This window comes from Nerophis ophidion, linkage group LG14, assembly GCF_033978795.1.
Source record: "Nerophis ophidion isolate RoL-2023_Sa linkage group LG14, RoL_Noph_v1.0, whole genome shotgun sequence".
NCBI classification, from domain to species: Eukaryota; Metazoa; Chordata; class Actinopteri; order Syngnathiformes; family Syngnathidae; genus Nerophis; species Nerophis ophidion.
In genome coordinates this window covers 39616557-39643040 of record NC_084624.1, presented here as the reverse complement: position 1 = coordinate 39643040, position 26484 = coordinate 39616557, and the positions used below count along the sequence as shown (strand labels likewise).

Here is a 26484-nt window from a genome sequence, read left to right as displayed (position 1 = left end):
AGAAGGAGCATCAATCCAACATAAACTGGAGCTTCTTTTTCTGAACAAGCAGCACATGCTGAAAACGAGTAGCGAGGGCTGAATAATGAATCTACTGACAGTGCAGGGTGAAAGCCGATATGTTTACTTTGCAATTAAGTAATTGCAGTCTCAAATAATTATAACCTGCGGAGACACTTTCTGACAAAACATCCACATTTCGATGTCTGGCCCCTGAGCCCTTGGGCTCTTGAAACTGCGGCCCTCTTCATTATGTGGTTGAATAGTCCTGATGTACTAATACCAGCATAGTGGTATCTCATCTTAAGAGTGTTTTAAAAGAGTTGTCTCTCAGTTAATTGTTATTCTTTAAATTACAAGCAAAAATTCAAGTTAAAAGCATTCCATTACTTGTCGTAGCAAATGTCACGTTGAACCTCATAAGACCTGACCAAAACATCTAGTCTTACTTGCTAGCGTTAGCTAATACCTAGAGATCGAAGTTGTTGTTTTTTTGAGTCAAGGACATTACTGAAAAGAAGGAGTGAATGATATTTATTGAATTAAAGAAATAAATAATCAAAAACATGACAGTTTTTGAAAGCAATTTAGGTGTATCACTGCTTGTCTGCAGCATACTGAAGCAGAAGGAAACTCACGCCAGCCAAGAATGGTAAAATAATATCCAAACGGTGGACTTCTCGGTCAAACACACCCATCAGCAACAGCTAGAAGGAGATACCGTAGAAATCCACTCTCTAAGGTAAATTCTGTATATTATTACTAGTGTGTAAATGTGAGTGTGAATGTTGTCTGTCTATCTGTGTTTGCCCTGCGATGAGGTGGCGACTCGTCCAGGGTGTACGCCGCCTACCGCCCGAACGCAGCTGAGATAAGCCCCAGCACCCCCTGCTACCCTGAAGGGGACAAGCGTTAAAAAAATTGATTGATGGATGGATTATTACATTACTTTATAAAATTACCGTAGTTGTTTGTACTACATAACATTGTATCGCTTTTATACAATAGTTATGATGTAAAATGTAGTTATTAAAAGTCGCTAAAATATAACAACTCTTAAAATTGTACCATTTTTGGTGGCCAAGCGCCAATTAAAGTTATTTCAATTTATGTCAAGGGGAAAGGATGATTTTAGATACAAGTGTTTTGAGTAAAGAGCTCCATCACAGAACCAATTAAACTTGTAAGTTGAGGTACGACTGTGTTTGAGACGCATCCCAGGAAAATACAAATGTAGCTCCATGCTATGCTACTCCTCTCTGAGCTGCTACATTACCCTGGTAGAGGAGTTTGCGTGTCCCAATGATCCTAGGAGCTATGTTGTCTGGGGGCTTTCATGCCCCCTGGTAGGGTCTCCCAAGACAAACAGGTCCTAGGTGAGTGATCAGACAAAGAGCAGCTCAAAGACTTCTATGGAATTACAACAAAATGGACTCAGATTTCCCTTGCCCGGACGTGGGTCACCGGGGCCCCGCTCTGGAGCCAGGCCCGGAGTTGGGGCACGATGGCGAGCGCCTGGTGGCCGGGCCTGTCCCCATGGGGCCCGGCCGGGCATAGCCCGAAGAGGCAACGTGGGTCACCCCTCCAATGGGCTCACCACTCATAGGAGGGGCCATAGAGGTCGGGTGCATTGTGAGCTGGGCGGCAGCCGAAGGCAGGGCACTTGGCGGTCCGATCCTCGGCTCCAGAAGCTAGCTCTTGGGACGTGGAACGTCACCTCACTGGGGGGGAAGGAGCCTGAGCTAGTGGGCGAGGTAGAGAAGTTCCGGCTGGATATAGTCGGACTCACCTCGACGCACAGCAAGGGCTCTGGAACCAGTTTTCTCGAGAGGGACTGGACTCTCTTCCACTCTGGCGTTGCCGGCAGTGAGAGGCGATGGGCTGGGGTGGCAATTCTCGTTGCCCCCCGGCTCAAAGCCTGCACGTTGGAGTTCAAACCAGTGGACGAGAGGGTAGCTTCCCTCCGCCTTCGGGGGGGGGGACGGGACTGTAGTTTGTGCTTACGCACCAAACACCAGTTCAGAGTACCCACCCTTTTTGGGTACACTCGAGGGAGTACTGGAAAGTGCTCCCCCGGGTGATTCCCTTGTCCTACTGGAGGACTTCAACGCTCATGTTGGCAACGACAGTGAAACCTGGAGAGGCGTGATTGGGAAGAATGGCCGCCCGGATCTAAACACAAGTGGTGTTTTCTTATTGGACTTTTGTGCTTGTCACGGATTGTCCATAACAAACACCATGTTCAAACATAAGGGTGTCCATATGTGCACTTGGCACCAGGACACCCTAGGCCGCAGTTCCATGATCGATTTTGTAGTTGTGTCATCGGATTTGCGGCCTCATGTTTTGGACACTTGGGTGAAGAGAGGGGCGGAGCTTTCTACTGATCACCACCTGGTGGTGAGTTGGCTGCGATGGTGGGGGAGGATGCCGGACAGACCTGGCAGGCCCAAGCGCATTGTGAGGGTCTGCTGGGAACGTTTGACAGAGTCTCCTGTCAGAGAGAGTTTCAATTCCCACCTCCGGAAGAACTTTGAACATGTATCGAGGGAGGTGCGGGACATTGAGTCTGAGTGGACCATGTTCCGAGCCTCCATTGTCGAGGCGGCTGATTGGAGCTGTGGCCGCAGGGTTGTTGGTGCCTGTCGTGGCGGTAATCCCAGAACCCGTTGGTGGACACCAGCAGTGAGGGATGCCGTCAAGCTGAAGAAGGAGTCCTATCGGGTTCTTTTGGCTCATAGGACTCCGGAGGCAGTGGACGGGTATCGACGGGCCAAGCGGTGTGCAGCTTTAGCGGTCGCAGAGGCAAAAACTCGGACATGGGAAGAGTTCGGGGAAGCAATGGAAAACGACTTCCAGACGGCTTCGAAGCGATTCTGGACCACCATACGCCGCCTCAGGAAGGGGAAGCAGTGCACTATCAACACCGTGTATGGTGCGGATGGTGTTCTGCTGACTTCGACTGCGGATATTGTGGATCGGCGGAGGGAATACTTCGAAGACCTCCTCAATCCCACCAACACGTCTTCCTTTGAGGAAGCGGTGCCTGGGGAATCTGTGGTGGGCTCTCCTATTTCTGAGGCTGAGGTTGCTGAGGTAGTTAAAAAACTCCTCGGCGGCAAGGCCCCGGGGGTAGATAAGACCCGCCCGGAGTTCCTTAAGGCTCTGGATGCTGTGGGGCTGTCTTGGTTGACAAGACTGTAGCATCGCGTGGACATCGGGGGCGGTACCTCTGGATTGGCAGACCGGGGTAGTGGTCCCTCTCTTTAAGAAGGGGGACCGGAGGGTGTGTTCCAACTATCGTGGGATCACACTCCTCAGCCTTACCGGGAAGGTTTATTCAGGTGTACTGGAGAGAAGGCTATGCCGGATAGTCGAACCTCGGATTCAGGAAGAACAGTGTGGTTTTCGTCCTGGTCGTGGAACTGTGGACCAGCTCTATACTCTCGGCAGGGTTCTTGGGGGTGCATGGGAGTTTGCCCAACCAGTCTACATGTGCTTTGTGGACTTGGAGAAGGCATTCGACCGTGTCCCTCGGGAAGTCCTGTGGGGAGTGCTCAGAGAGTATGGGGTACCGGACTGTCTTATTGTGGCGGTCAGTTCCCTGTATGATCAGTGTCAGAGCTTGGTCCGCATTGCCGGCAGTAAATCGGACACGTTTCCAGTGAGGGTTGGACTCCGCCAAGGCTGTCCTTTGTCACCGATTCTGTTCATAACTTTTATGGACAGAATTTCTAGGCGCAGTCAAGGCGTTGAGGGGTTCCGGTTTGGTGGCCGCGGGATTAGGTCTCTGCTTTTTGCAGATGATGTGGTCCTGATGGCTTCATCTGGCCGGGATCTTCAGCTCTCATTGGATCGGTTCGCAGCCGAGTGTGAAGCGACCGGAATGAGAATCAGCACCTCCAAGTCAGAGTCCATGGTTCTTGCCTGGAAAAGGGTGGAGTGCCATCTCCGGGTTGGGGAGGAGACCCTGCCCCAAGTGGAGGAGTTCAAGTACCTAGGAGTCTTGTCCACGAGTGGGGGAAGAGTGGATCGTGAGATCGACAGACGGATCGGTGCGGCGTCTTCAGTAATGCGGACGTTGTATCGATCCCTTGTGGTGAAGAAGGAGCTGAGCCGGAAGGCAAAGCTCTCAATTTACCAGTCGATGTACGTTCCCATCCTCACCTATGGTCATGAGCTTTGGGTCATGACCGAAAGGATAAGATCACGGGTACAAGCGGTAGAAATGAGTTTCCGCCGCCGGGTGGCGGGGCTCTCCCTTAGAGATAGGGTGAGAAGCTCTGCCATCCGGGAGGAACTCAAAGTAAAGCCGCTGCTCCTCCACATCGAGAGGAGCCAGATGAGGTGGCTCGGGCATCTGGTCAGGATGCCACCCGAACGCCTCCATAGGGATGTGTTTAGGGCACGTCCAACCGGTAAGAGGCCACGGGGAAGACCCAGGACACGTTGGGAAGACTATGTCTCCCGGCTGGCCTGGGAAAGCCTCGGGATCCCCCGGGAAGAGCTAGACGAAGTGGCTGGGGAGAGGGAAGTCTGGGGTTCCCTGCTTAGGCTGCTGCCCCCGCGACCCGACCTCGGATAAGCGGAGGATGATGGATGGGGCTAGCTACCAGCTAATTAGTAATACTGGACAAAACCCAATGCATAAGAATCCAAGGTTGTTCCAGCTCAAGTTTGGTGCACAAAGTTTGGTCAAAGGAAGACTGTTACGGCTACTATCGCGTTCCAAAAAAGTTTCGAAAAAATAAAAATAAAGATAGCCGAGTAGCATTGAGGAGGAGGTTTATGACTCACTAAATGTCTTAATAAGCACTCGCGGAGATATTTCTAGATTCAAAATGTTGATAATTTATTTTTACAAACAAAAAATATTCTCCGTGGTTGACTTTTTACATAATCAAAATAACTTATTTAGTGGTGAACAAATTATTTCACTCCTCATTCCTTCAGAATGACAGACAGACAAAGGGAGCGCCCAGCTGTCCTGTCTTCTTAATCATAGGAGGAAGTGGCTCAGCAGAAGGAGGGTGAGCAGCTGAACACAATCAATCAATCATAATCCATCTAAAACATCCAATAATTAATCAACATCATCATTGGCATTATTGGATTAGACCAGGGGTCGGGAACCTTTTTGGCTGAGAGAGCAAAGAAGCCAAATATTTTAAAATGTATTTCCGTAAGAGCCATATAGTATTTTTTAAACACTGAACAGAACTAAACGCGTGCAGTTTTAAGTAAGACCAACATTTCTAGAGTATAATAGGTCTTTTTTTCTTTGTAATAACATTGTTATTCTAAAGCTAACTGTGGAGTGGGTGTGGCCTGCGGGCCTGCAGCGAAGCGGGGTGTTGCCAGGACCGGCCTCGAAATCAGCGACATGTGTGTTGATGGCTCACCTGGGCCTTGTTATCTACACCAGTCGCTCTGTTTATAAGCAGCAGCCCGGAGGAGGGACGCGGTTGGGGCTGGAGCCAGAGTACGAGCGAGAACGAAAGAGAAAAAGACAATTGCTGGAAAGCAACTGAGAGACTTATTGAAAAATACAAAAATAATAAAACCCTGAAACAGGCTCTTATGTCGGTGCTTGGTGGTCTGAAGAACGCCCAGGAGGGCAAGCCCTAAACTAACCAATAATAAATAAATCACTTCAAAAGAAGGAGCATCAATCCAACATAAACTGGAGCTTCTTTTTCTGAACAAGCAATGCAACTTCTTGAACAAGTGCGGTTGAAAAAAGGATGAATGGATTAAAATTAATGAGCATGTTTTATATTTTGAACGTTATTTTTAACACTTTGATTACAAGTGGAATTATTCATTACTTAGCATGTTAAGCAGTGTCAGCTGGGATTTATCTGAGAGCCGGATGCAGTCATCAAAAGAACCACATCTGGCTCGCGAGCCATAGGTTCCCTACCCCTGGATTAGACTGTCAAAACAATTAATAAATAAATAATATAGATAGGCTCCAACATCCCGGCCCCTAATTGTGGGATTTAGGCTCCAACAAAGACTATGCAGTGAAGTGAAGCACTTGAACAAAATCGGAGCATCAAGTTTTCCGGTGGGCCGTGTTGACGCAGTGATCATGTGACACTCAGACTTTCACCGTCGTGAGTAACTGAAATATTTGAGCTGAAATTCTTGCTGGCTGTGTTTTTGATGGGAGGACAGATTGCAAGGAGGCAGCGTGAAAGAAGAAGAAATAACATTCCACCACCATCTGCTCTCGGGGCCGACGTGAGCAGACTGCATGTGTCACGTGACGCACAATCGCTCACATCAATAAACAAATAACCTCCATGAGAGAGAGGGATACTCAATCATGCTCTCATGATCCCTTAAGTGCTTAAAAGGAGGACTTGGTTTGACTTTTTTTGTATTCCTTTCACATTTATGCACCAAGTGGGGAGGACTGAAAAAGCGGAAGTTGTGTGGCCGTTTGTTCTTACCGGCTTTGTGGTGCTGGTGGTGCTGATGGTGAAGGCGCAGGTGGTGCTGGTGGGCCGAAATGTGCACGTGCTGCGCAAGGACCTCGGCCAGACGAGCGTGTGCCGCCCCGCTGCCCCCGCTGCGAGTGGAGGAGGAGGAGGCAGTGGAGGAGGTAGTGTTGGAGGAGGTGCTGTGGATGGCGCGACTGATCCAGTGCTCCATGCTGATGCTGCCATCCAGGCTGGATGTTGTTCCGCCTCCGCCTCCTCCTCCGCCGCCGCCACCACCACCACCTCCTCCTCCTCCATCCTCTTCTTCGCCGTCCCCTCCCTCGCCCTCCTCCTCCGCGTTGTTGTGACCTTCGTCCTCGGACCCAGAGGAGGTGTCTGAGAAGGAAAGACAGACAATGCAAGTTTACGGGAAAATAAGTTGAGGGAAAAAAGGTTGGTGGAAGAGGTGAAGGAGATGAAGGATGTGGCGTACCTGGCGGTGTGTAGGCCTCCATGGAGTTCTGGACCACCAGGGAGCGTCGCTTGGAAGGCATGGGCACCGCCATCTTCCTCTCCCTGTGCTTGGCCAGCGCCGCCTGCACCGCCTCCGTGTGCACATCTGGGACAGCGCATCAATCAATGTGTCGTATTGGATTCATTCATTGAAAAGGTGATTCACACAATTTCTCATAAAACGACACAAGAAACTCCCACAACATTCTTCTATTACGGTGGAACCTCGGTTTGTGTGTTTCGATTTACAAACCACAGACAGAAAACAAATATGCTTTGGTGTACACACCTTGTCTCAGTGCACGAACATTTCATCCACCCATTGTGTGCACTTTATATTTGTTTTTAGCCCTTTTATAGCATTTTTCTAGTCTTGCTGGCTCAATATGAGTTCAAAGAAAGCATTGGATAAGCAATATGTGATTTGACACATCAGTAAGTATCCCCAGCATTGTTGACACTACTAAACTTCATAACAATATACTGTGTGTGTGTGTGTATATATATATATATATATATATATATATATATATATATATATATATATATGTCTTGATTGGATTATCCGGAGAATAGTGCTCGATACCGTGGTAGAGCGCAATATGTAGGTGTGGGAAAAAATCACAAGACTACTTCATCTCTACAGATCTGTTTCATGAGGGGTTCCCTCAATCATCTCCTGATGATTGAGGGAACCCCTCATGAAACAGATCTGTAGAGATGAAGTAGTCTTGTGATTTTTTTCCCACACCTACATATATATATATATATATATATATATATATATATATATATATATATATATATATGTAGCTGAGATAGGCGCCAGCGTCCCCCGCGACCCCGAAAGGGAATAAGCGGTGGAAAATGGATGAAATGGAGATATATATATATATATATATATATATATATATATATATATATATATATATATATATATATATATATATATATATATACACACATATTATATATATATATATATATATATATATATATATATATATATATATAGTATAGCCTAAACATATATGTGTACACATATATAACCATCCATCCATTTCCTACCGCTTGTCCCTTTCAGGGACGCGGGGGGGGTTGCTGGAGCCTATCTCAGCTGCATTCGGGCGGAAGGCGGCGTACACCCTGGACAAGTCGCCAACTCATCACGTAGCCAACACAGATAGACAGACCACATTCCCACTCACATTCGCACACTAGGGCCAATTTAGTGTTGCCAATCAACCTATCCCCAGGTGCATGTCTTTGGAGGTGGGAGGAATATATACACATTATATTAATACATCACATACATACAGTACAGGCCAAAAGTTTGGACACACCTTCTCATTTCAATGTGTTTTATTTATTTTCCCGACTAGTTATTTACCTTGTAGATTGTCTCTGAAGGCATCAAAACTATGACACCTGTGAAGTGAAAACCATTTCAGGTGACTACCTCTAGAAGCTTATCGAGAGAATGCCAAGAGTGTGCAAGGCAATAATCAGGGCAAAGGGTGGCTTTTTTGAAGAAACTAAAATATAAAACATGTTTTCAATTACACATAACATACATGTGGAGCACATAACTCCACATATGTTCATTCATAGTTTTGATGCCTCCAGTGACAATCTACAATGTTTTAATATTATGTGATAATGCCTTTTATACTTTATTCTTTGTTTCATGTACTTTATGTGATTGTACGTCTACTTGGACGTTGGAGTCTGCAATAAAGCTTGATTGATTCGGTCCAAAATTTGTTTTGCTTTATTCATTATTGACATATTTCTTGCCACTTTATGTTGTATATCTTTTATTACATTTTCAGTAAATTTTGTCATGTTATCACGCCCAAAATGTGGTTTCTTTTAATGCCCGTCTATTTAGATAGTACTTTATTTATTTGTATTAGTGTTTGACTTTCTCGTCTACTGTTACCAAATATCATTATTATAGTTTTACTGAGATTCAAAGATAGTCTGTTTTTGTCCAACCATCTCTTTGCTTTGTTCCTTTCTTATGTTATTATTTGTATTAGCTTCGCATCCCATACTTGTCTTCTTTCCTGATTGTTGGGAGAGCGATGTAAAAAGCTTTCTGCAATTGTCGCGGGTGGAGCAGCCCTATGCTGCGCAACAAGGCATTTGTACATGTTGTTAAACTAACGAGTATCAGCTCAAAGTTAGTAGCAGTCAGGGCGCCCTGCAGTCATGTGAGTACCTTTTGACCAATCGATAAGGAGATCGCCTGAAACCGAGTTGGCCATACTATCTTCATACACAACTCTGCACATTTGTTGCTAACACTGACCCACGTTGACCAGCAGTGCTATGCTGAGCGAGAAGTGAGAATATTTCACCTTCAACTGAAATAATCCAGACAAAATCCCTGCTGAGGGGCAAGATTTAACGGTGTGCGTTTCTACAGCTGGGAGGGATTAGACAGAATCGTTTCCCACACATCTTTGCAAGCCCGCAGATTAAACCGGAGACTGAACTAAAAAACGTCTTACCTGAGCGGTAGCGTTCGTCCCGTGAACCAGACAAGCGGCGGCGGTGGTAGCGCGAGGACGAGGACGGAGTGGCTGGTGTTCTCCTCTCCTGGCCCGTGGAAGGATCCATGGCTGTGCGGACGATAAAAAAAAAAGGATTCTTGCATTTCACGACATCACATTCATCTCTCAAAGTTACCAAGCGTGTTTCACCTGGGCCCTGTGGGAAATACGCTCCAATCAGCTTGGATCTCTTCTTCTCATAACCTTTCTGTGTGATGTCACCTGACAGAAGAAGAAGAAGAAGAAGACAACTTTAACTTTCCATCTTCTCAAACAAGATGAGTTCAAACACACAAGTGGCCATCTTTGACCCTATAATGCTGAGTCATGCCCACACACCAAGCATGACTGAGTGTGAGAACGTCCTGCAAGTGCGCTCCAAAGTTGCTGACTCATCGTGCCGGCTGAGGTGAGAAACAGACCATGGAGAGGTCCTGTCAGCACTTTTCCCCATCTCAGCTCAATAAGGAGGCGTTTGTTTTACCGCCCAGTGTGTTTCAAATAACGTTTTTTGGAAAACCTGACCCTTAGCATAATTTAAACAGCCGCAGCAGTCACTTCATTATATGTACACCAGCACTCACCAGTCCTCTGATACGATAAGTCAATGAAAACCAGGAGCACGCTAAACAATGGCAACTTCAGATTGTTTTCTTTGTCCTACTTTTGCCAAAATGGAACAAACACATTCTGAAAATAATACAATAAAAATATAGGAAAAAAAAGCTGCAGCGGTAAAGTTTAGATCCATGCATCCATCCATTTTTTACCGCTTGTCCCTTTCGGGGTCGCAGGGGGTGCTGGAGCAAATCTCAGCTACAATCGGGCGGAAGGTGGTGTACACCCTGGACAAGTTGCCACCTCATAGCAAGGTCAACACAGATAGACAGACAACATTCACACTCACATTCACACACTAGGGCCAATTTAATGCTGCAAATCAATCTCTCCCCAGGTGCATGTCTTTGAAGGTGGGAGGAAGCCGGAGTATCCATCAAGGAAATAAGAAGGTGAATGAATACATTTACATATGCATAAAAATGTATGTTTTCTTCTGTATTTTTATTTTTAATGAATTAATTTGTATGACAACCTTCTTCAGATAACACAATATAGAATGTGAGATCTAACAGGATAATGCGTACCTTATCATTTGTTTTCAAAACTGTTACAAAAAAGTGGGACCCCAAAAATTTACTGTGGGACCCCATTTTTATGACTTGATGGGGTCCCTGGGACTCCATTTTGAAAATTCCTAGCACCAACACTGATGGAGTATTGGTGCGTGCAAAACAACAGCAGGCGGCTGTGGCTTGCGGTCCGGTTCTAATAGATAATTCATAATTCAAAGTCAAGGCCAGTGGGCCGGATGACACCACTGTTCTAGTTGTTCTCATGCATTCCAGTGGATAAAATGTTGTAAGCACAACTAAAGCAAGGGCAAGCATTTATGGAAAAATTTACAAAAAATAATCTTTAAAGTTTTTATTTCAGGGTACAATGATTTAATTAAATATGGTGGGCCGCCACAATTAGAATCAGAATCAGAATCAGAAATACTTTATATCCCAGAGGGGAAATTTAAATTTTCAGCACAATCCCATTCAAGATCAGACAAACATTACAGGGAGACAGAACAGGATCGCTGACAGGTCTGCCAACTTCCGGCGCCCGTTACAAAAAAGGCGAGATACAGGTAAACAAATGGGGGGAATGGGAGAAAAAAATTAAAGATTAAAATAAAATAAAATAAAATAAATCGGTCTAAGCCCGGGCCCCTGGAGAGGGGGTCCAGACTGAGGCCAAGGGAAAAAACAACTCATAGCCATAGTACACATCCCTCTTACATGTGTGTAAGAGGGAAACATCAAACATCAAAGAACACAAAGGACATAAAAGACATTAAATTAGCAGAGCTGATGCAACCAGCCACTTCTACATGACGACACAAAATTAAACCATCACCTGTAAATCTATCACAAAGGATTTAAAAACGCAAAATAGCCCACATTTTTTTATGCCACAAACCAAATATCTCTGTTTTACCCCATCCTCACACGCTGACAGCAGTGTTACCCATACATTCATATTCTTCTGGCGGCACAGGTAAACTTAGAATCAGAATCAGATTTATTGGCCAAGTATGTTTAATACTCAAGGAATTAGATTTGGTAGACTGTTCCCTTTTTGTTTAGTGCAAGAAAGAAAGAAAAACGCAACTGCGAGAGAGCACAGTACCATGGCGTAATCTTGCCATGAAAACAAAAGGAAAACATCCATCCATCCATCCATCCATCCATCCATTTTCTACCACTTGTCCCTTTTGGGGTCGCGGGGGGTGCTGGAGCCTATCTCAGCTGTATTCGGGCGGAAGGCGGGGTAAACCCTGGACAAGTTGCCATCTCATTAAAGATCACAAATATATAAAATACATTAAAAGGAGAAAAGACCTGATGCAACCAGCTGCTACTTCAGATGAGCTTTTTCTACATATAGCTACAAATTTTTTTTTTAAAACAATTATATAAATGATACATGTTGCGCACATACGATTGCATCATTTATAGACAAACAACACAAAAAAAAAACATCTATTCAAGAGCCTATGTGGCTCTTGAATAATTGTTTTTATATCGCTCTCCCAACAATCAGGAAAGAAGGCCACCTCGGTGCTCCCCGCAATCGTCTGCTGGAGGGGGGGACGGCAGCAAAGCTAGACACAGGAAAAGACCCAACAAAGCAAGCAAGAGAACCGACTCTGTCCAAGGCTGCCCACTAACCCCCAATGTCCAAGAATTTGTCAAGGGAGACCTAAGTGTCCGATAAACACCAGTTCAGCCAGGGCTCTACGAGGTCCATCACGCAGCCCCGTCTCTTCCTCCGCATCTTCTCCGATCTGTCCACAAAAACTCCGGTGTGGCAGAAAGGCAACAGCTGGTCACCGGTCCAGACATGTCCATGGATCTCCAAGACGGATCCATAAGTTCATAAAATAAAAGAACCAAAAAGCAGCGCAGAGGCCAACATAGTACCACCCCTTGTTGCAAAGTTCCAAAGGAGCCTGATCCAAAAGGCAAAACACACAAACATGACAAGAACACACGCGTGGATACACAAGCACAGAGCTTCTGCAAGATGCAGCCACTATAGCAGCGCCATCTTAAAAAAAGATATCACCACACAATTACAGATATCTTGTGATATACATAGGGGACAGTTCCCAGGTGATATACGGGAATCATGTTCCACAAAAAATTGACAACTTTATGGGTTTAAAAATTAGAGTTTGAGAATTGAGCAACAGGCTTCAGTAGCTCACAAACACACACACACACACACACTTTGCACTGAGTGGACAAAGTTAGCATCAATATCCGTTTCCACAGAATTTGGGGTCTATGTCTTTAATTCTTTGTTATCTGTAATTTCTTTGCATTAAAATCTCATTTGTTAAACGTTTGTACAAGCAATGCGAATTTCCGTGAGCCTGTCAATGGTGTCTTTCATTTTATACTAGCATTAAGGTAACGGCATAAGAGCCATTTTTTTTCAAGTAATACCAAACTTTATTGTCAACATGGTTCCTACATGTATGCACACTTCATGTGTTTATTAATGTACTTTCCTAAACAACTTCAAGTTGGTATTTGTTCATCTCTAATTAAAAGCACTTTGTAACTATCCGTCCATCCATTTTTCTACCGCTTATTCCCTTCGTGGTTGCAGGGGGCGCTGAAGCCTATCTCAGCTACAATCGGGCGGAAGGCGGGGGTACACCCTGGACAAGTCGCCACCTCATCGCAGGGCCAACACAGATAGACAGACAACATTCACACACTAGGGCAGGGATGTCCAAAGTGCGGTCCGGGGGCCATTTGCGGCCCGCAGCTAATCGTTTAACGGCCCGCCACACATTCTGCAAATATTACAAAATTGATGGTATTGCAAAAATAAAAAAATAAACATTTAAAAAAAAGTGGAATGAGGTGAAATCTAATGAGAAAAAGTTGCAATGTTGACACAAAGCTGCCATGCAGGCAGTTTTTTTTTCCCTGTTGTCTTTTCCTTTTTTTTCCATTGCCCAAAAAAAGACAAAAAAATCTGTTATATTGAATTATTACTTAAAAATTATCACTTTAAAATGTTTTATGTGGAAAAAATATTGCATATGTTGAGTGGGTGCCATATAAAAACATCAACGTTTTGACAAAAGAGCATAAAACAAACAAAATAATAGTTCAAACTTAAAATCGACAGATATATCGGAAGTTGATCTTGAAAACCTAATAAAAATGCATCACTTTATGAGTGGGGAACCTTTTGGATCTCAAATATATTTAGTAGTAAGTATTATATTTAACTTTTCACTGTGCTTACTCAAAAATATTAAATAACTAAAATCAATGGCGTCCTGCATTATTGATCTTTGATGGCTTTAATTGCTAAATAAAGGAACTCTCCTGAAGGGTTCAATAAAGTACTATCCATCTATCTAAATACTGTATATTTCAGTTTTACTATAAAAAACAATGTTGTCTTTGACAGAAAAGGCATACAACCTTATTTGTTTTACTTTATATTAACCTCAAGTTGATATAGAGATTTACTGTAAGCATTAAATAAAAAATAATAATAATAATTTGACTTATTTTTAACATTTTGGTGACTGAGACCCTCTATGCTCCACAGGAGCCCTAAGGATTAAACAAAATCCATATATTTTGTTATGGTTTGAAAATGAAAAATATCAAAATGGCCCCCGCATGCTTAAATTTTTCCGTGTCTGTGGAAAAAGTTTGGACACCCCTGCACTAAGGCCAATTTAGTGTTGCCAATTAACCTATCCTCAGGTGCATGTCTTTGGAGGTGGGAGGAAGCCGGAGTACACGGAGGGAACCCACGCAGTCACGGGGAGAACATGCAAACTCCACACAGAAAAATCCTGAACTCAGGACTACTCAGGACCTTCGTATTGTGAGGCAGACGCACTAAACCCTCTACCACCGTGGTGCCCCTGTGTAAGCATATGCCAAACAAAATTAACATTTAGGCATGGCAGAATAATACATGTAAAGTGTACAAATTGCAACATGTGTTGCATTGTAATAATAAAATAAGCAGCAACAATTTAAAAATACAGCAGAACATACAGTATAATATAACAAGAAAAAAATATGTTGATAGTAATAACACAGATTTGTACTTAAATATATGGTCTCTCCCTTAGAGATAGGGTGAGAAGCTCTGCCATCCGGGAGGAACTCAAAGTAAAGCCGCTGCTCCTTCACATCGAGAGGAGCCAGATGAGGTGGTTCGGGCATATGGTCAGGATGCCACCCGAACGCCTCCCTAGGGAGGTGTTTAGGGCACGTCCAACCGGTAGGAGGCCACGGGGAAGACCCAGGACACGTTGGGAAGACTATGTCTCCCGGCTGGCCTGGGAACGCCTCGGGATCCCCCGGGAAGAGCTAGACGAAGTGGCTGGGGAGAGGGAAGTCTGGGTTTCCCTGCTTAGGCTGTTGCCCCCGCGACCCGACCTCGGATAAGCGGAAGATGATGGATGGATGGATATATGTAAAAAGAATGTACCTTTAAAAAAAATGTGTCAGTCTATTATGCAAATTATACGATGCTGTCGTATTGATACCATCCCAAATAGATTGCAAATCTTTAGGAAACACTGGATAAGTTTATAGGCTGTTAAATCATTAATATTTTTGGAGAAGTACATGTTTACATATGAGCATGTTCTACCTTAATTGTCGCTTCATGAATGCACACCACTAGAACATCGACTTTAAGACTTATGCAGCCGTGGTGCGTAATATTGACTGGCTCATATGATAAACATAAATAAGTGCATATAAACCACTCAGGAAATGAATTAACATGTAAGAAGACCACCGCTAATTTAGCACACAATATACATGAACTATTCACAATTAGACACTCTTAATGCATGACTGTTTGTTATTCACAAGACACACTCACATGACAATTGGCATACCCCACTTTGGGAACCTACAATGTAAATTAAATGTCCTACTGTCTGCTTGGTGGATGACAAGTAATAGAATAAAAAGGGAGGCGGGGGGAAGTGGGGGCATAGAGACAGAAAGTAGAGTGACATTAAATCCACAGAGGATTTGTCCATGCTGGGAAAAAAAGATGTTTGCACAGCCGACTTGACAAATCCGACTTAACGCAGACGCGCGGGACTCGGATCAGGCAAAGAACGATGGGCTCGATGCCTGATTGGACGTTTGACAGGAAGAGCGGTTTGTCAGTGATACAGGAATAGACCACAAGATGACATGTGTCACCTCTGCGGAATTCTGCACACTAATTCCCCATAATCATGACATCACCGGAATTAGATGAACAACCAATACAACACACTCTTCCTTAGGCACCTCAAACAACACTATCATCTATAAGTAATCAAATCTTTACAATTTTAATAATAATACATGCTAGTAAAATAAACAAAATATATGTATATACAGATGATAAAATATTCATTAATAATATTTTGAAAAATAGCAAACAATAATATAAAAGTTAACACTGACATGTACAAATATATAATACATAGTATAAAGTAATAAATATTATATATTATATTAAAGTTAAGTTAAAGTTAAAGTACAAATGACTGTCACACACTCACTAGGTGTGGTGAAATTTGTCCTCTGCATTTGACCTATCCCCTAGATCACCCCCTGGGAAGTGAGGGGAGCAGTGGGCAGCAGCGGTGCAGCGCCCGGGAATCATTTATAGCGGTTTAACCCCCAATTCCAACCCTTGAAAACCCTTGATGAAATAATAATACTAATGATAATAAATAACTACAGATTATTGGCCATCAAAAACAACATAGAAAATCAAGTTTATCTGCTGTTCCACTCCAGTCATGGAGGTAGCAGTACTGCAAATATGAGACTGGTAAAAACTACTAAAGTAGAAGACATAAAAAAAATTCCTGAATCTGTTTATCCACACTGTGGGGTACATGTCACGACCCGATCGGTCCACACATGCGCAGACTACATCACTTCCTGTCAACTTGTTTTACAACAAGCCATCCGGTTTTCTTTTATGTAACCTTTATTTCAAGAACAATTCAAGAACAATGTCATATAAAAGATTACATACAAAACAAACATTACTTAAGAATACAGTATTTGGTTTGAAGTCGTAAACCTCCGTACAGAAACCTGAACCATATGCTCGGTAGCCTTAAATGGCAAAGGAATCCATATTTTTTTATGACTTTATTTACATCTAATACATCACTTCAAAATACTGACAATTTACAAGTCTACTTTTTGTTAGACCGCACAATAGACTTAGATGATTTGTTTTTTTTAAAAAAACATTTAAGAAATACATTTCGCGATGGAAGTTAGTGGCACCCCACAAAAGAGAAAAAGTGGTAGAAATTGTGGAATTCCCTCCTTTTTAAAAATGTACCCCCTTTTCTATTATGTAAGATATTGTCTTTGCACATTGATAAAACATTCAAATATCACAGCACGTGACGTCACAGAACTTCTGCCGTGAAGATTTTCTTCTCTTTTTTTTATATGTATTTTTATTGTCAGTTTTCTTAATACAAACATATACCCATATAATAAAGTAAATTAAAAAAATTGAAAATAAAAATAATAAATGAAAAAGTTCTTTACACAGATTATAACATGTAAAAAACTAAATACATACAAAGAGGCTTAAGAATGTCCACTTTCATCAATCACATCAGGTATGCCAAAACTTCTTAGGGGGGGGGGTTATGGTTATTGACTACAGTTTCAGGTATTCCAAAATAGGTCTGCACACATCACCAAATGTATTTTAGTTACCAGAAATCTCAAATCTCAGTTTTTCAATGTGGAGGAATCCCACTAGCTCCCACAACCAGGTTTCACACTTAGGTGGTGAATCACATTTCCACACTCTCAAAATGCCGCTCCTTGCTATGACTATACCATAGGCCAGTGGTTTGCAAATGGGGGTACGCGTACCCCTGGGGGTACTTGAAGGTATGCCAAGGGGTACGTGAGATTTTTTTTAAATATTCTAAAAAAATAGCAACAATTCAAAAATACTTTATAAATATATTTATTGAATAATACTTCAACAAAATATGAATGTAAGTACATAAACCGTGAAAAGAAATGCAACAATGCAATATTCAGTGTTGACAGCTAGATTTTTTGTGGACATGTTCCATAAATATTGATGTTAAAGATTTCTTTTTTCTAAAGAAATGTTTAGAATTAAGTTCATGAATTCAGATGGATCTCTATTACAATCCCCAAAGAGGGCACTTTAAGTTGAGGATTACCTCTATGTGTAGAAATCTTTATTTATAATTGATTCACTTGTTTATTTTTTAACAAGTTTTTAGTTATTTGTATATCTTTTTTTTCCCAAAGAGTTCAAGAAAGACCACTACAAATGAGCAACATTTTGCACTGTTATACAATTTAATAAATCAAAAAACTGATGACATAGTGCTGCATTTTACTTCTTTATCTCTTTTTTTCAACCAAAAATGTTTTGCTCTAATTAGGGGGTACTTGAGTTAAAAAACTGTTCACAGGGGGTACATCACTGAAAAAGTTTGAGAACCACTGCCATAGGCCACCACTGTGCTAACATCCATCCATCCATCCATTTCTACCGTTTATTCCCTTTTGGGGTCATGTACATGTCATGTACATTTTCAAGAAAGGAAGAGACGTGATCTTCGCGCATGCGTGCACTGATCGCGGTAGTGACAGTACACAAATTGACAGTAGTGATGATGTCATCAATGCAGATTATGGGACGTTTAGATAGGTTGATTGGCAACACTAAATTGGCCCTAGTGTGTGAATGTGCGTGTGAATGTTGTCTGTCTATCTGTGTTGGCCCTGCGATGAGGTGGCGACTTGTCCAGGGTGTACCCTGCCTTCCGCCCGATTGTAGCTGAGATAGGCGCCAGCGCCCCCCGCGACCCCAAAAGGGAATAAGCGGTAGAAAATGGATGGATGGATAGAAGAGCAAACCATTATGACATATGTAACACAAAAGCCCACTAGAGGGCGACAGCACCATAAAATGTGTTACTTCTTAACATTGATAAATCACTTTTGTCACACAACGCGTGTGTGATCCTCCATGACCATATAGAGTCTGGCTGTGAGGCCTGCAGGGAGAGATGGCAAATACAAAGAAGTAACATTTAAAAAGTAAGTATGGAGAAAAGAGATGAGAGGAATAGTGCTCATGACATGGAAACAAGCTGATTTTCTTGTTTCCATTCCGCCTGAAGACAGAGATGGATAATTGGGCAATAACTAGGAGAATTCTGAGGCAATAAAAGATTACTATAAAATATTTCAATTTGCAAGGACGAGAGGGGGAACTGTGTCATGTGACAGGAAGAGACAAAAAGTCACACATTTAGTGACGTTATTCACATAACATAAGAGTAATTCTAAGCAGGGATGATGAACGATGAAAATTAAGAGGATCAAAAAAAGCTCTTGGTCGCTCAAATCTGAACACGCACACACATACACACACACACACACACACATTGTCAACAGCAGTGTAAACAAAACAACCAATGCTAACATTGCTAATTAAGCTTTTACATCACAGCAGACACAAGCTTAGTTTGCTTGAAGATGGCGACATAATCATGTTTTGGTCAATATGGGCTGGGCCTTGTTTGCATGCATCAACACACACACTCACACACTCACACACGCACATACACACACACGCACACACACACATACGCACGCGCGCACATGCACACAAACACACTATGCAGCAGGTGTTTGCAGTGACGACATGCTGAGTCAGGGGATTTTCAATCCGGTAGAAAAGACGACAGGTGTGTTTGCGTGTCTTTGTATAACTGTCACTTTTTGTGTCTGTTGTTTGGGAGCAAACATACCTTTTAATTAAAACATTCACATTCTGAGCTGCAAAAAGCTGCTTGTCGTCTTCGTTTTCTGTCTGCAAAAGCGTTTAAGCTCCGTACAAAAGCAGGAATGCCATGTTTGGCCACAGATCATGCTCAGCTCGCGGCTCACTTGCACATGATTAGAAGACTCCCACTTAGTCTTGTTCAGTGACAAAACAAACTGTTCATTTGTTTAATTAGCCTGATTAGCTAGCTATTCATACTAACCACATTATACATTACAGAGAGCCACTTTATCCACACATCATGCTAATATGCCGCATGCAACACAAATGTACCACTTAAATAAACTTTTTCATCCTCAAAATCACCATCAGGGGTTCTAATTGTACCCAAGTGTGAAAACACACTGACTGCTTATTACACACACACACAAACACACACACACGCACGCACGCACAAAAAGCCCAAACGAACAAACGCGTCCTTACGGCAACAACACACATTAATAGCTTTGTTTGAATTTTTGTTGTTGCTTCAACTCACAGTTAGGTAGGGAAACACACACACACACACACACACACACCCCTCAGGAGTTGTCCTCATACACCTCTCCCCACCACCTGTGCCTCACATCTGCAGTAGTTACCATGGTGACGGCCCATGACAACACGTGTAATTGAATCCACATGATGTCATGTGACAGCATAGAATCCATCATAGTATTAATAACAGCCAACCTCCTTCCTTCATGTGTCAATCATCCATCTATTCGCTTATTCATCCATCCATCCATCCATTCCTCCATTCAATGATTAAATTATCCTTCTATTCAACCATTATTCATTCATTCATCCTTCCATTCATTCAGTCATCATCCATTATTATAGCTATCTATAAATTATTAATCAAGCCATTCATTCAGTTCATCAATCATCCAGCCAGCTATCTATTCATTCAGTCATCCGCCCATCTATCCATTTTCATTCATTTATCTATCCATGTTCATCCATTTATTCAGTCATCATCCATTTATGTATCATCTACCCATTATTTATGCATCCATTCAGTCAGTCATCATCTATCCATTATAAATCAATTATTCATTCATTCATGACCGTTCTTTAAAGAAATTGAAGCGAACAATAAACGTGAATATCGGTGCAAATCAGACATTACAGTCCTTCGCAATAAAACTCTGCTTCTGTTCACCGATTGGTGTCTCAAACTCGTCACCATTGTGCATTCACCCCTGGTCACACTTGACAGCTCAGCAGCAAAGACAGCAGCAGAGATAAAAAGACAGAAAAAGATATATATATATAAAATATATACAGTGTATGAAGTTGTATTTTTTAACATGTAAGAAAATTAACAGCATTTATAATGTTGTAATTTCAATAATTGCGCCTTCTTGATAACTTTCACCGAGCCCAAGAACTAAATGCCATGTCCAACGATTTAAAGGCCTACCGAAACCCACTACTACCGACCACACAGTCTGATAGTTTATATATCAATGATGAAATATTAACATTGAAACAAATGCAATACGGCCGGTTTAGTTTACTTAATTGCAATTTTACATTACCCGCGAAGTATCCTTTTGAAAACGTCACGGAATGATGACGCGTATGATGACGCGTGCGCGTGACGTCACCGGTGGTAGCGGACATGTTCTTCCAGCCCGATCCAACCTACAAGTAGTCTGCTTTAATCGCATAATTACACAGTATTCTGGACATTTATGTTGCTGAATCTTTTGCAATTTGTTCAATTAATAATGGAGAAGTCAAAGAAGAGAAAATGTAGGTGGGAAGCGGTGTATTGCAGCTGCCTTTAGCAACACAAACACAGCCGGTGTTTCCTTGTTTACATTCCCGAAGGTGAAGGGTTACTATGGAACAGAGCGGTCAAGTGAACATGGATCCCGACCACATGTCAACCGGCAGGTTTTGGTGAGAAAATTGTGCTAATAAATCGGCTCTTACTGTAGACATGAGCGGAGCTTGCTTCCTCCTGCAGCTGCGGACTATTACCTCCTCCCACCGGAGACACTGGCGGTCACCACACCCGTGGCCACACCCCTCCAACTTTCAGGTACCATATAACCTCACTAAAACACTAGTAACACAATAAGCAGGTAAGGGATTTTCCACAATTATTCTAGTAAATGTGTCTAATAACATCTGAATCGCTCCCACTGCCCTCGCCTTTTTTTTTTTCCTTTTTTCTTTTTTTCTAGTCCTTCACTCTCACTATCCTTATCCACGAATCTTCCATCCTCGCTCAAATTAATGGGGAAATCGTCGCTTTCTCGGTCCGAATCGCTCTCGCTGCTGGTGGCTATGATTGTAGACAATGTGAGGATGTGAGGAGCTCCACAACCGGTGACGTCACGCGTACATCGTCTGCTACTTCCGGTACAGGCAAGGCTTTTTTATGAGCTTCCAAAAGTTGCAAACTTTATCGTCGATGTTCTCGACTAAATACTTTCAGCAAAAATATGGCAATATTGCGAAATGATCAAGTATGACACATAGAATGGACCTGCTATCCCCGTTTAAATAAGAAAATCTCATTTCAGTAGGCCTTTAAAACAAAGTTACACCCCAGTCCTATAGATGTCAGCAATAAACATTACAAAAAAGATGCAAACACTGCCAGATTTTTATTCACCACACCGTGCTCTGCTGTTTTAAGTAAAACAACCTGGTGCTGACATTCATTTGTCCCTCTTGGATTGCAAGGCCAACACAGATAGACAGACAACATTCACACACCAGGCCCTATGCCCAGGTGCATGTCTTTGGAGCTGGTAGGAAGCGGGGGTTAGTGTGTGTGAGGCACACACACTAACCTCTGTCCCACCATGCTGCCCTCCTGGTACTGACAGTCTGCTCCATTTTAAGACACTTTTCTGTGTAAAAACACACCTATGCAGACTCAAAATATCAAGTATAAGTATGCCAGAAAAACGCACTTGTGGACTTAAAAGACTAAATGATAACACTTATGTACTCAAAAGACTAAGTGTGAGTGCACCAACTGAAACAGAGCCAAAAACAAGAGTGTGCATCTTAAATATTTGCAGCGTTGCTATGGTGACAAACATTACTTACGTCTAATTAAGAGCAATGTTTTAAAAAGTTCAAGGGTCACAGTTAAGTCAAATGGTCCTGAAACATTTTCACACAACAGCAGAAGGTGGATGTCAACACACACACACACACACACACACACACACACACACACACACACAGCAGCTGCTGCCTAAACACCCCTGATGACCTCCATCATTCCAACTGTAGATTCAATTTCTACCGCATGTATTTCACTAAAGACACACACACACACACGAGTGAACACACTTTCAAATTAAAAGCTGGGGTGCTCAACATTGTAGTGAATGGGGCAAAAACAAAACACTCAAATGGTCCAAACAGATGTTAGCCAGCCGTGCTAACGCATGAACCAACACACCTTCCAAACATTGCCACAGGCCTGTTGTACGTTTTCCTTGTATGGAAGAAGAGAAGACGTCACGTTTATACTGTGCATGTCACAATGAAAGCTGGCGGCGACCATGTTGCACTGCAATAACACCTGAGTGATTAGCAGGGCCGAGCTGCTAAAGCTCAATGAAGCTGACTTGATGGCAGACAACAACTTGCTGCTTTCTTCTCCTCCAGGCTGCATCTAGTGGCGTCGCTGAGATGCCGTCCAAAGAGGAAGCTCATGTTTCATCACATTCTCCACATGAGTTAAATGCCTGGGAGGCTCCCGCCTGCTTTACTGCTACACAGTAGCAGTAAAGTGTGTGTGTGTGTGTGTGTGTGTGTGTGTGTGTGTGTGTGTGTGTGTGTGTTTGCATGTGCATGAGAGAGAAGATTCTGGGATTTCCAAAATGGATTTGTCCCGCATGAAACTGCTCCCATAAACCCCCACTGTGCAGAGAGATGGAGGACAAAAATAGAAGCTGGTAGAGTGCTGCCTATATTTACTTTTTTACTGCTCTTTTTAACCAACAAATTTCTCATTTTTTTATGAAGCTTGTGTTATAAAGTAATGACAGGTGGAATTGAGTGTGGTCTAATTCAGACACAACAACACAATCGTGGATTTGAGCATGAGGAGAGCGAAGCAGCCATCTTGTTTGTGGTGATGTGTTCTCGCAGGAAATAATCGTAATCTTTTCCAGGGTCAAGCTGTGTCCATCAAAAAATGCTTTATTAAGTGTATTTTAAGTCACACTTAAACAGTCCTATGTAGCATACAAGTGTAAAAAGAAGAGAAAATAGTGGGAATGTAAACATTTCCAAAAAACTAACATTTTAATTCAGAACATTATATCCATCCATATTTTTCCGCTTATCCAAGTCGGGTCGCGGGGGCAGCAGCCTAAACAGGGAAGCCTAGACTTTCCTCTCCCTAGCCACTTGGTCCAGCTCTTCCCGGGGGATCCCCAGGCGTTCCCAGGCCAGCCGGGAGACATAGTCTACCCAATATGTCCTGGGTCTTCCCCGTGGCCTCCTACCATTCAGATGTGCCCTAAACATCTCCCTAGGAAGGCGTTCGGGTGGCATCCTAACCAGATGCCTGAACCAACTCATCTAGCTCCTCTCGATGTTATGGGTTGTACTTGTGTAGTGCTTTTCTACCTTCAAGGTACTCAAAGCGCTTTGACACTATTTCCATATTCACCCATTCACACACTGATGGCAGGAGCTGCCATGCAAGGCCCTAACCACGACCCATCAGGAGAAAAGGTCAAGAGTCTTGCTCAAGGACACAATGGACGTGACGAGGTTGGTACATTGGAAGGTGGGGATCGAACTAGGAACTCTCCCAACCCCGCCACGCCGAAAGCTTAAGATAGTATTCGCCCTCTCAAGCCTGAACAGTATTTTATATATTTATATTCCATCAAAATGACATGGAAATGTCAAGTATTTTTAAGAAAGAGTAATTATACCTAATAAATTCTACTATACAGGCAAACTTTTTTGAGCACCTCGGAGTTTGTGACTTACAGTGTGGTCTGGATGAATTTTTTTCCTCATTCCTGTGACAATCCTGCGTGTGACTGAAGCATTAAAAGGGGAACTTCACTTTTTGGGGGAATTTTGTCTATCATTCACAATCCTTATGTAACAGAAGTACACGTTTATTTTTTTGTTATGCATTCCAGAGGTAAAGCAACATGAAAAACAAAAAAATTGTAATAAATAATACAAACCCCAAAACCAGTGATGTGGAGGAGCAGCAGCTTTACTTTTAGCTCCCCCCGGATGGCAGAGCTTCTCACCCTAAGGGAGAGCCCCGCCACCCGGCGGCGGAAGCTCATTTCGGCCGCTTGTACCCGTGATCTTGTCCTTTTGGTCATAACCCAAAGCTCATGACCATAGGTGAGGATGGGAACGTAGATCGATCAGTGAATTGAGAGCTTTGCCTTTCGGCTTAGCTCCTTCTTCACCACAACGGATCGATACAGCGTCCGCATTACTAAGGACGCCACACCGATCCACCTGTTGATCTCATGACGCACTCTTCCCTCACTCGTGAACAAGACTCCGAGGTACTTGAACTCCTCCACTTGGGGCAGGGTCTCCTCCCCGACCCGGAGATGGCACTCAACCCTTTTCCGGGCGAGAATGACGGAGGTGCTGATTCTCATGCCAGTCGCTTCACACTCGGCTGCGAACCGATCCAGTTCGCATTTCCAAACAGGTTACAGGTTACAAAGCTGCTCTTGGCTGCTGATGTATGATGCATGTGCAAAGGTGGTAAGTAACGCCCGACATTTACATTTGCTCCTATATCCTCCTCTTGATGAAAAAGCAACCTTGGAATTATTAAAAGTAGCCCTGTTGCAATCTTTTTTAGTGAACGTCGGCAGACTTAAGTGCGCCTTTCCCGCCAGGTGCCAACATGTTGCTGAAGTCCCTTTACACGTTGCGCAATGACGTCATTCTCACCCGGAAGAATCATTAAGAGAAGTACTGGGCAAAATGTCAAGCAATTCCACGGAATTGATACAACGCCAACCGGTTCTGAACAAGATTCCAATCCTTAGGTCTGCTGCTTCCTCACTTCCATGCTCCTTGGAAGTTTATTGCATTGTATGTATTGTCATGCATCTCACCTGGAAATAGGATGTCTGAAGATGTAATCCGACAAATTGGTCCACTTTGACAGACATTTAGAATCCGGTACTGGCGAGAACGAAACGAAAAGACGCTCAGTCAACAGTACTAATCATGCAGACTCCATGAGAAACAACAATTACTTTGGGACAAATGATGAGCCACAGCCTTATATTTTTGAGACTAAACATACGGAGGATGCTTAGTGTTAGTAAAACACTAAGCATCTTGTAGCAATATTGCTAAGCGCTAAACAAGAAATACAAACTATGAACATAATAAAACAATCACTTACTGCAATGTCTGCTCTCACTGGGATGTAGACCGATGGGATCTTCATATCTTTCTGATTAGATAAAAATGTAATTACAATACAGCGGGAGAGTTTCAATAAAAAAGTGGCCGCAAACGAGCGTTTTTTTCGTGTCTTTCTCGCCATCTTAGGGCTTAAGTTGGATTTCAAAGTTGACCGACTTTTCGGTTTACGGCCACATTCTTCTTCCATCCTACGGCCACATTCTTCTTCCATCCAGGTGAGAGGCATGATTTATAATCTGGAATGAACTTTCACTAACTTATCGGCACCCCTACCAAATAGTAGTCAATTAGAAGTGAGAAAGTAACTTCATGTTACTTCCTGCATATGACCACTGAGTGTGTTAAAAAGCCATTTCCAAAGAACTGCAATCTGCATAATTTGCCATCCATCCATCCAGAGTACCTCTCGGGGTCGCTGGAGCCAATCCCAGCTGCTTTCAGGCGGAAGGCGGAGTACACCCTGGACAAGTCGCCACCTCATCGCAGGGCCAACACAGATATACAGACAACATTCACACTAACACACTAGAGCCAATTTAGTGTTGCCAATCAATGACACGGATAAAATAAATATATTTAGAAATAAAAATTCACTTTCT

At 43.0% G+C, this 26484-nt stretch overlaps 1 protein-coding gene across 2 annotated transcripts in view; it reads right to left on the bottom strand.

Annotated features, from left to right (window-relative positions):
* The window catches only part of LOC133568669 (disco-interacting protein 2 homolog C-like), a 114688-nt gene that overhangs the window by 42394 nt on the left and 45810 nt on the right, over window positions 1-26484 (bottom strand). For both annotated transcript variants that reach the window (XM_061920744.1, XM_061920745.1), the window contains exons 2-5: window positions 9650-9721; window positions 9458-9568; window positions 6922-7047; window positions 6459-6824 (exon numbers count right to left, since the gene is read on the bottom strand). In XM_061920744.1, coding sequence (XP_061776728.1) covers window positions 6459-6824; window positions 6922-7047; window positions 9458-9568; window positions 9650-9721 — 675 coding nt within the window. The remainder of the gene's footprint in view (window positions 1-6458; window positions 6825-6921; window positions 7048-9457; window positions 9569-9649; window positions 9722-26484) is intronic.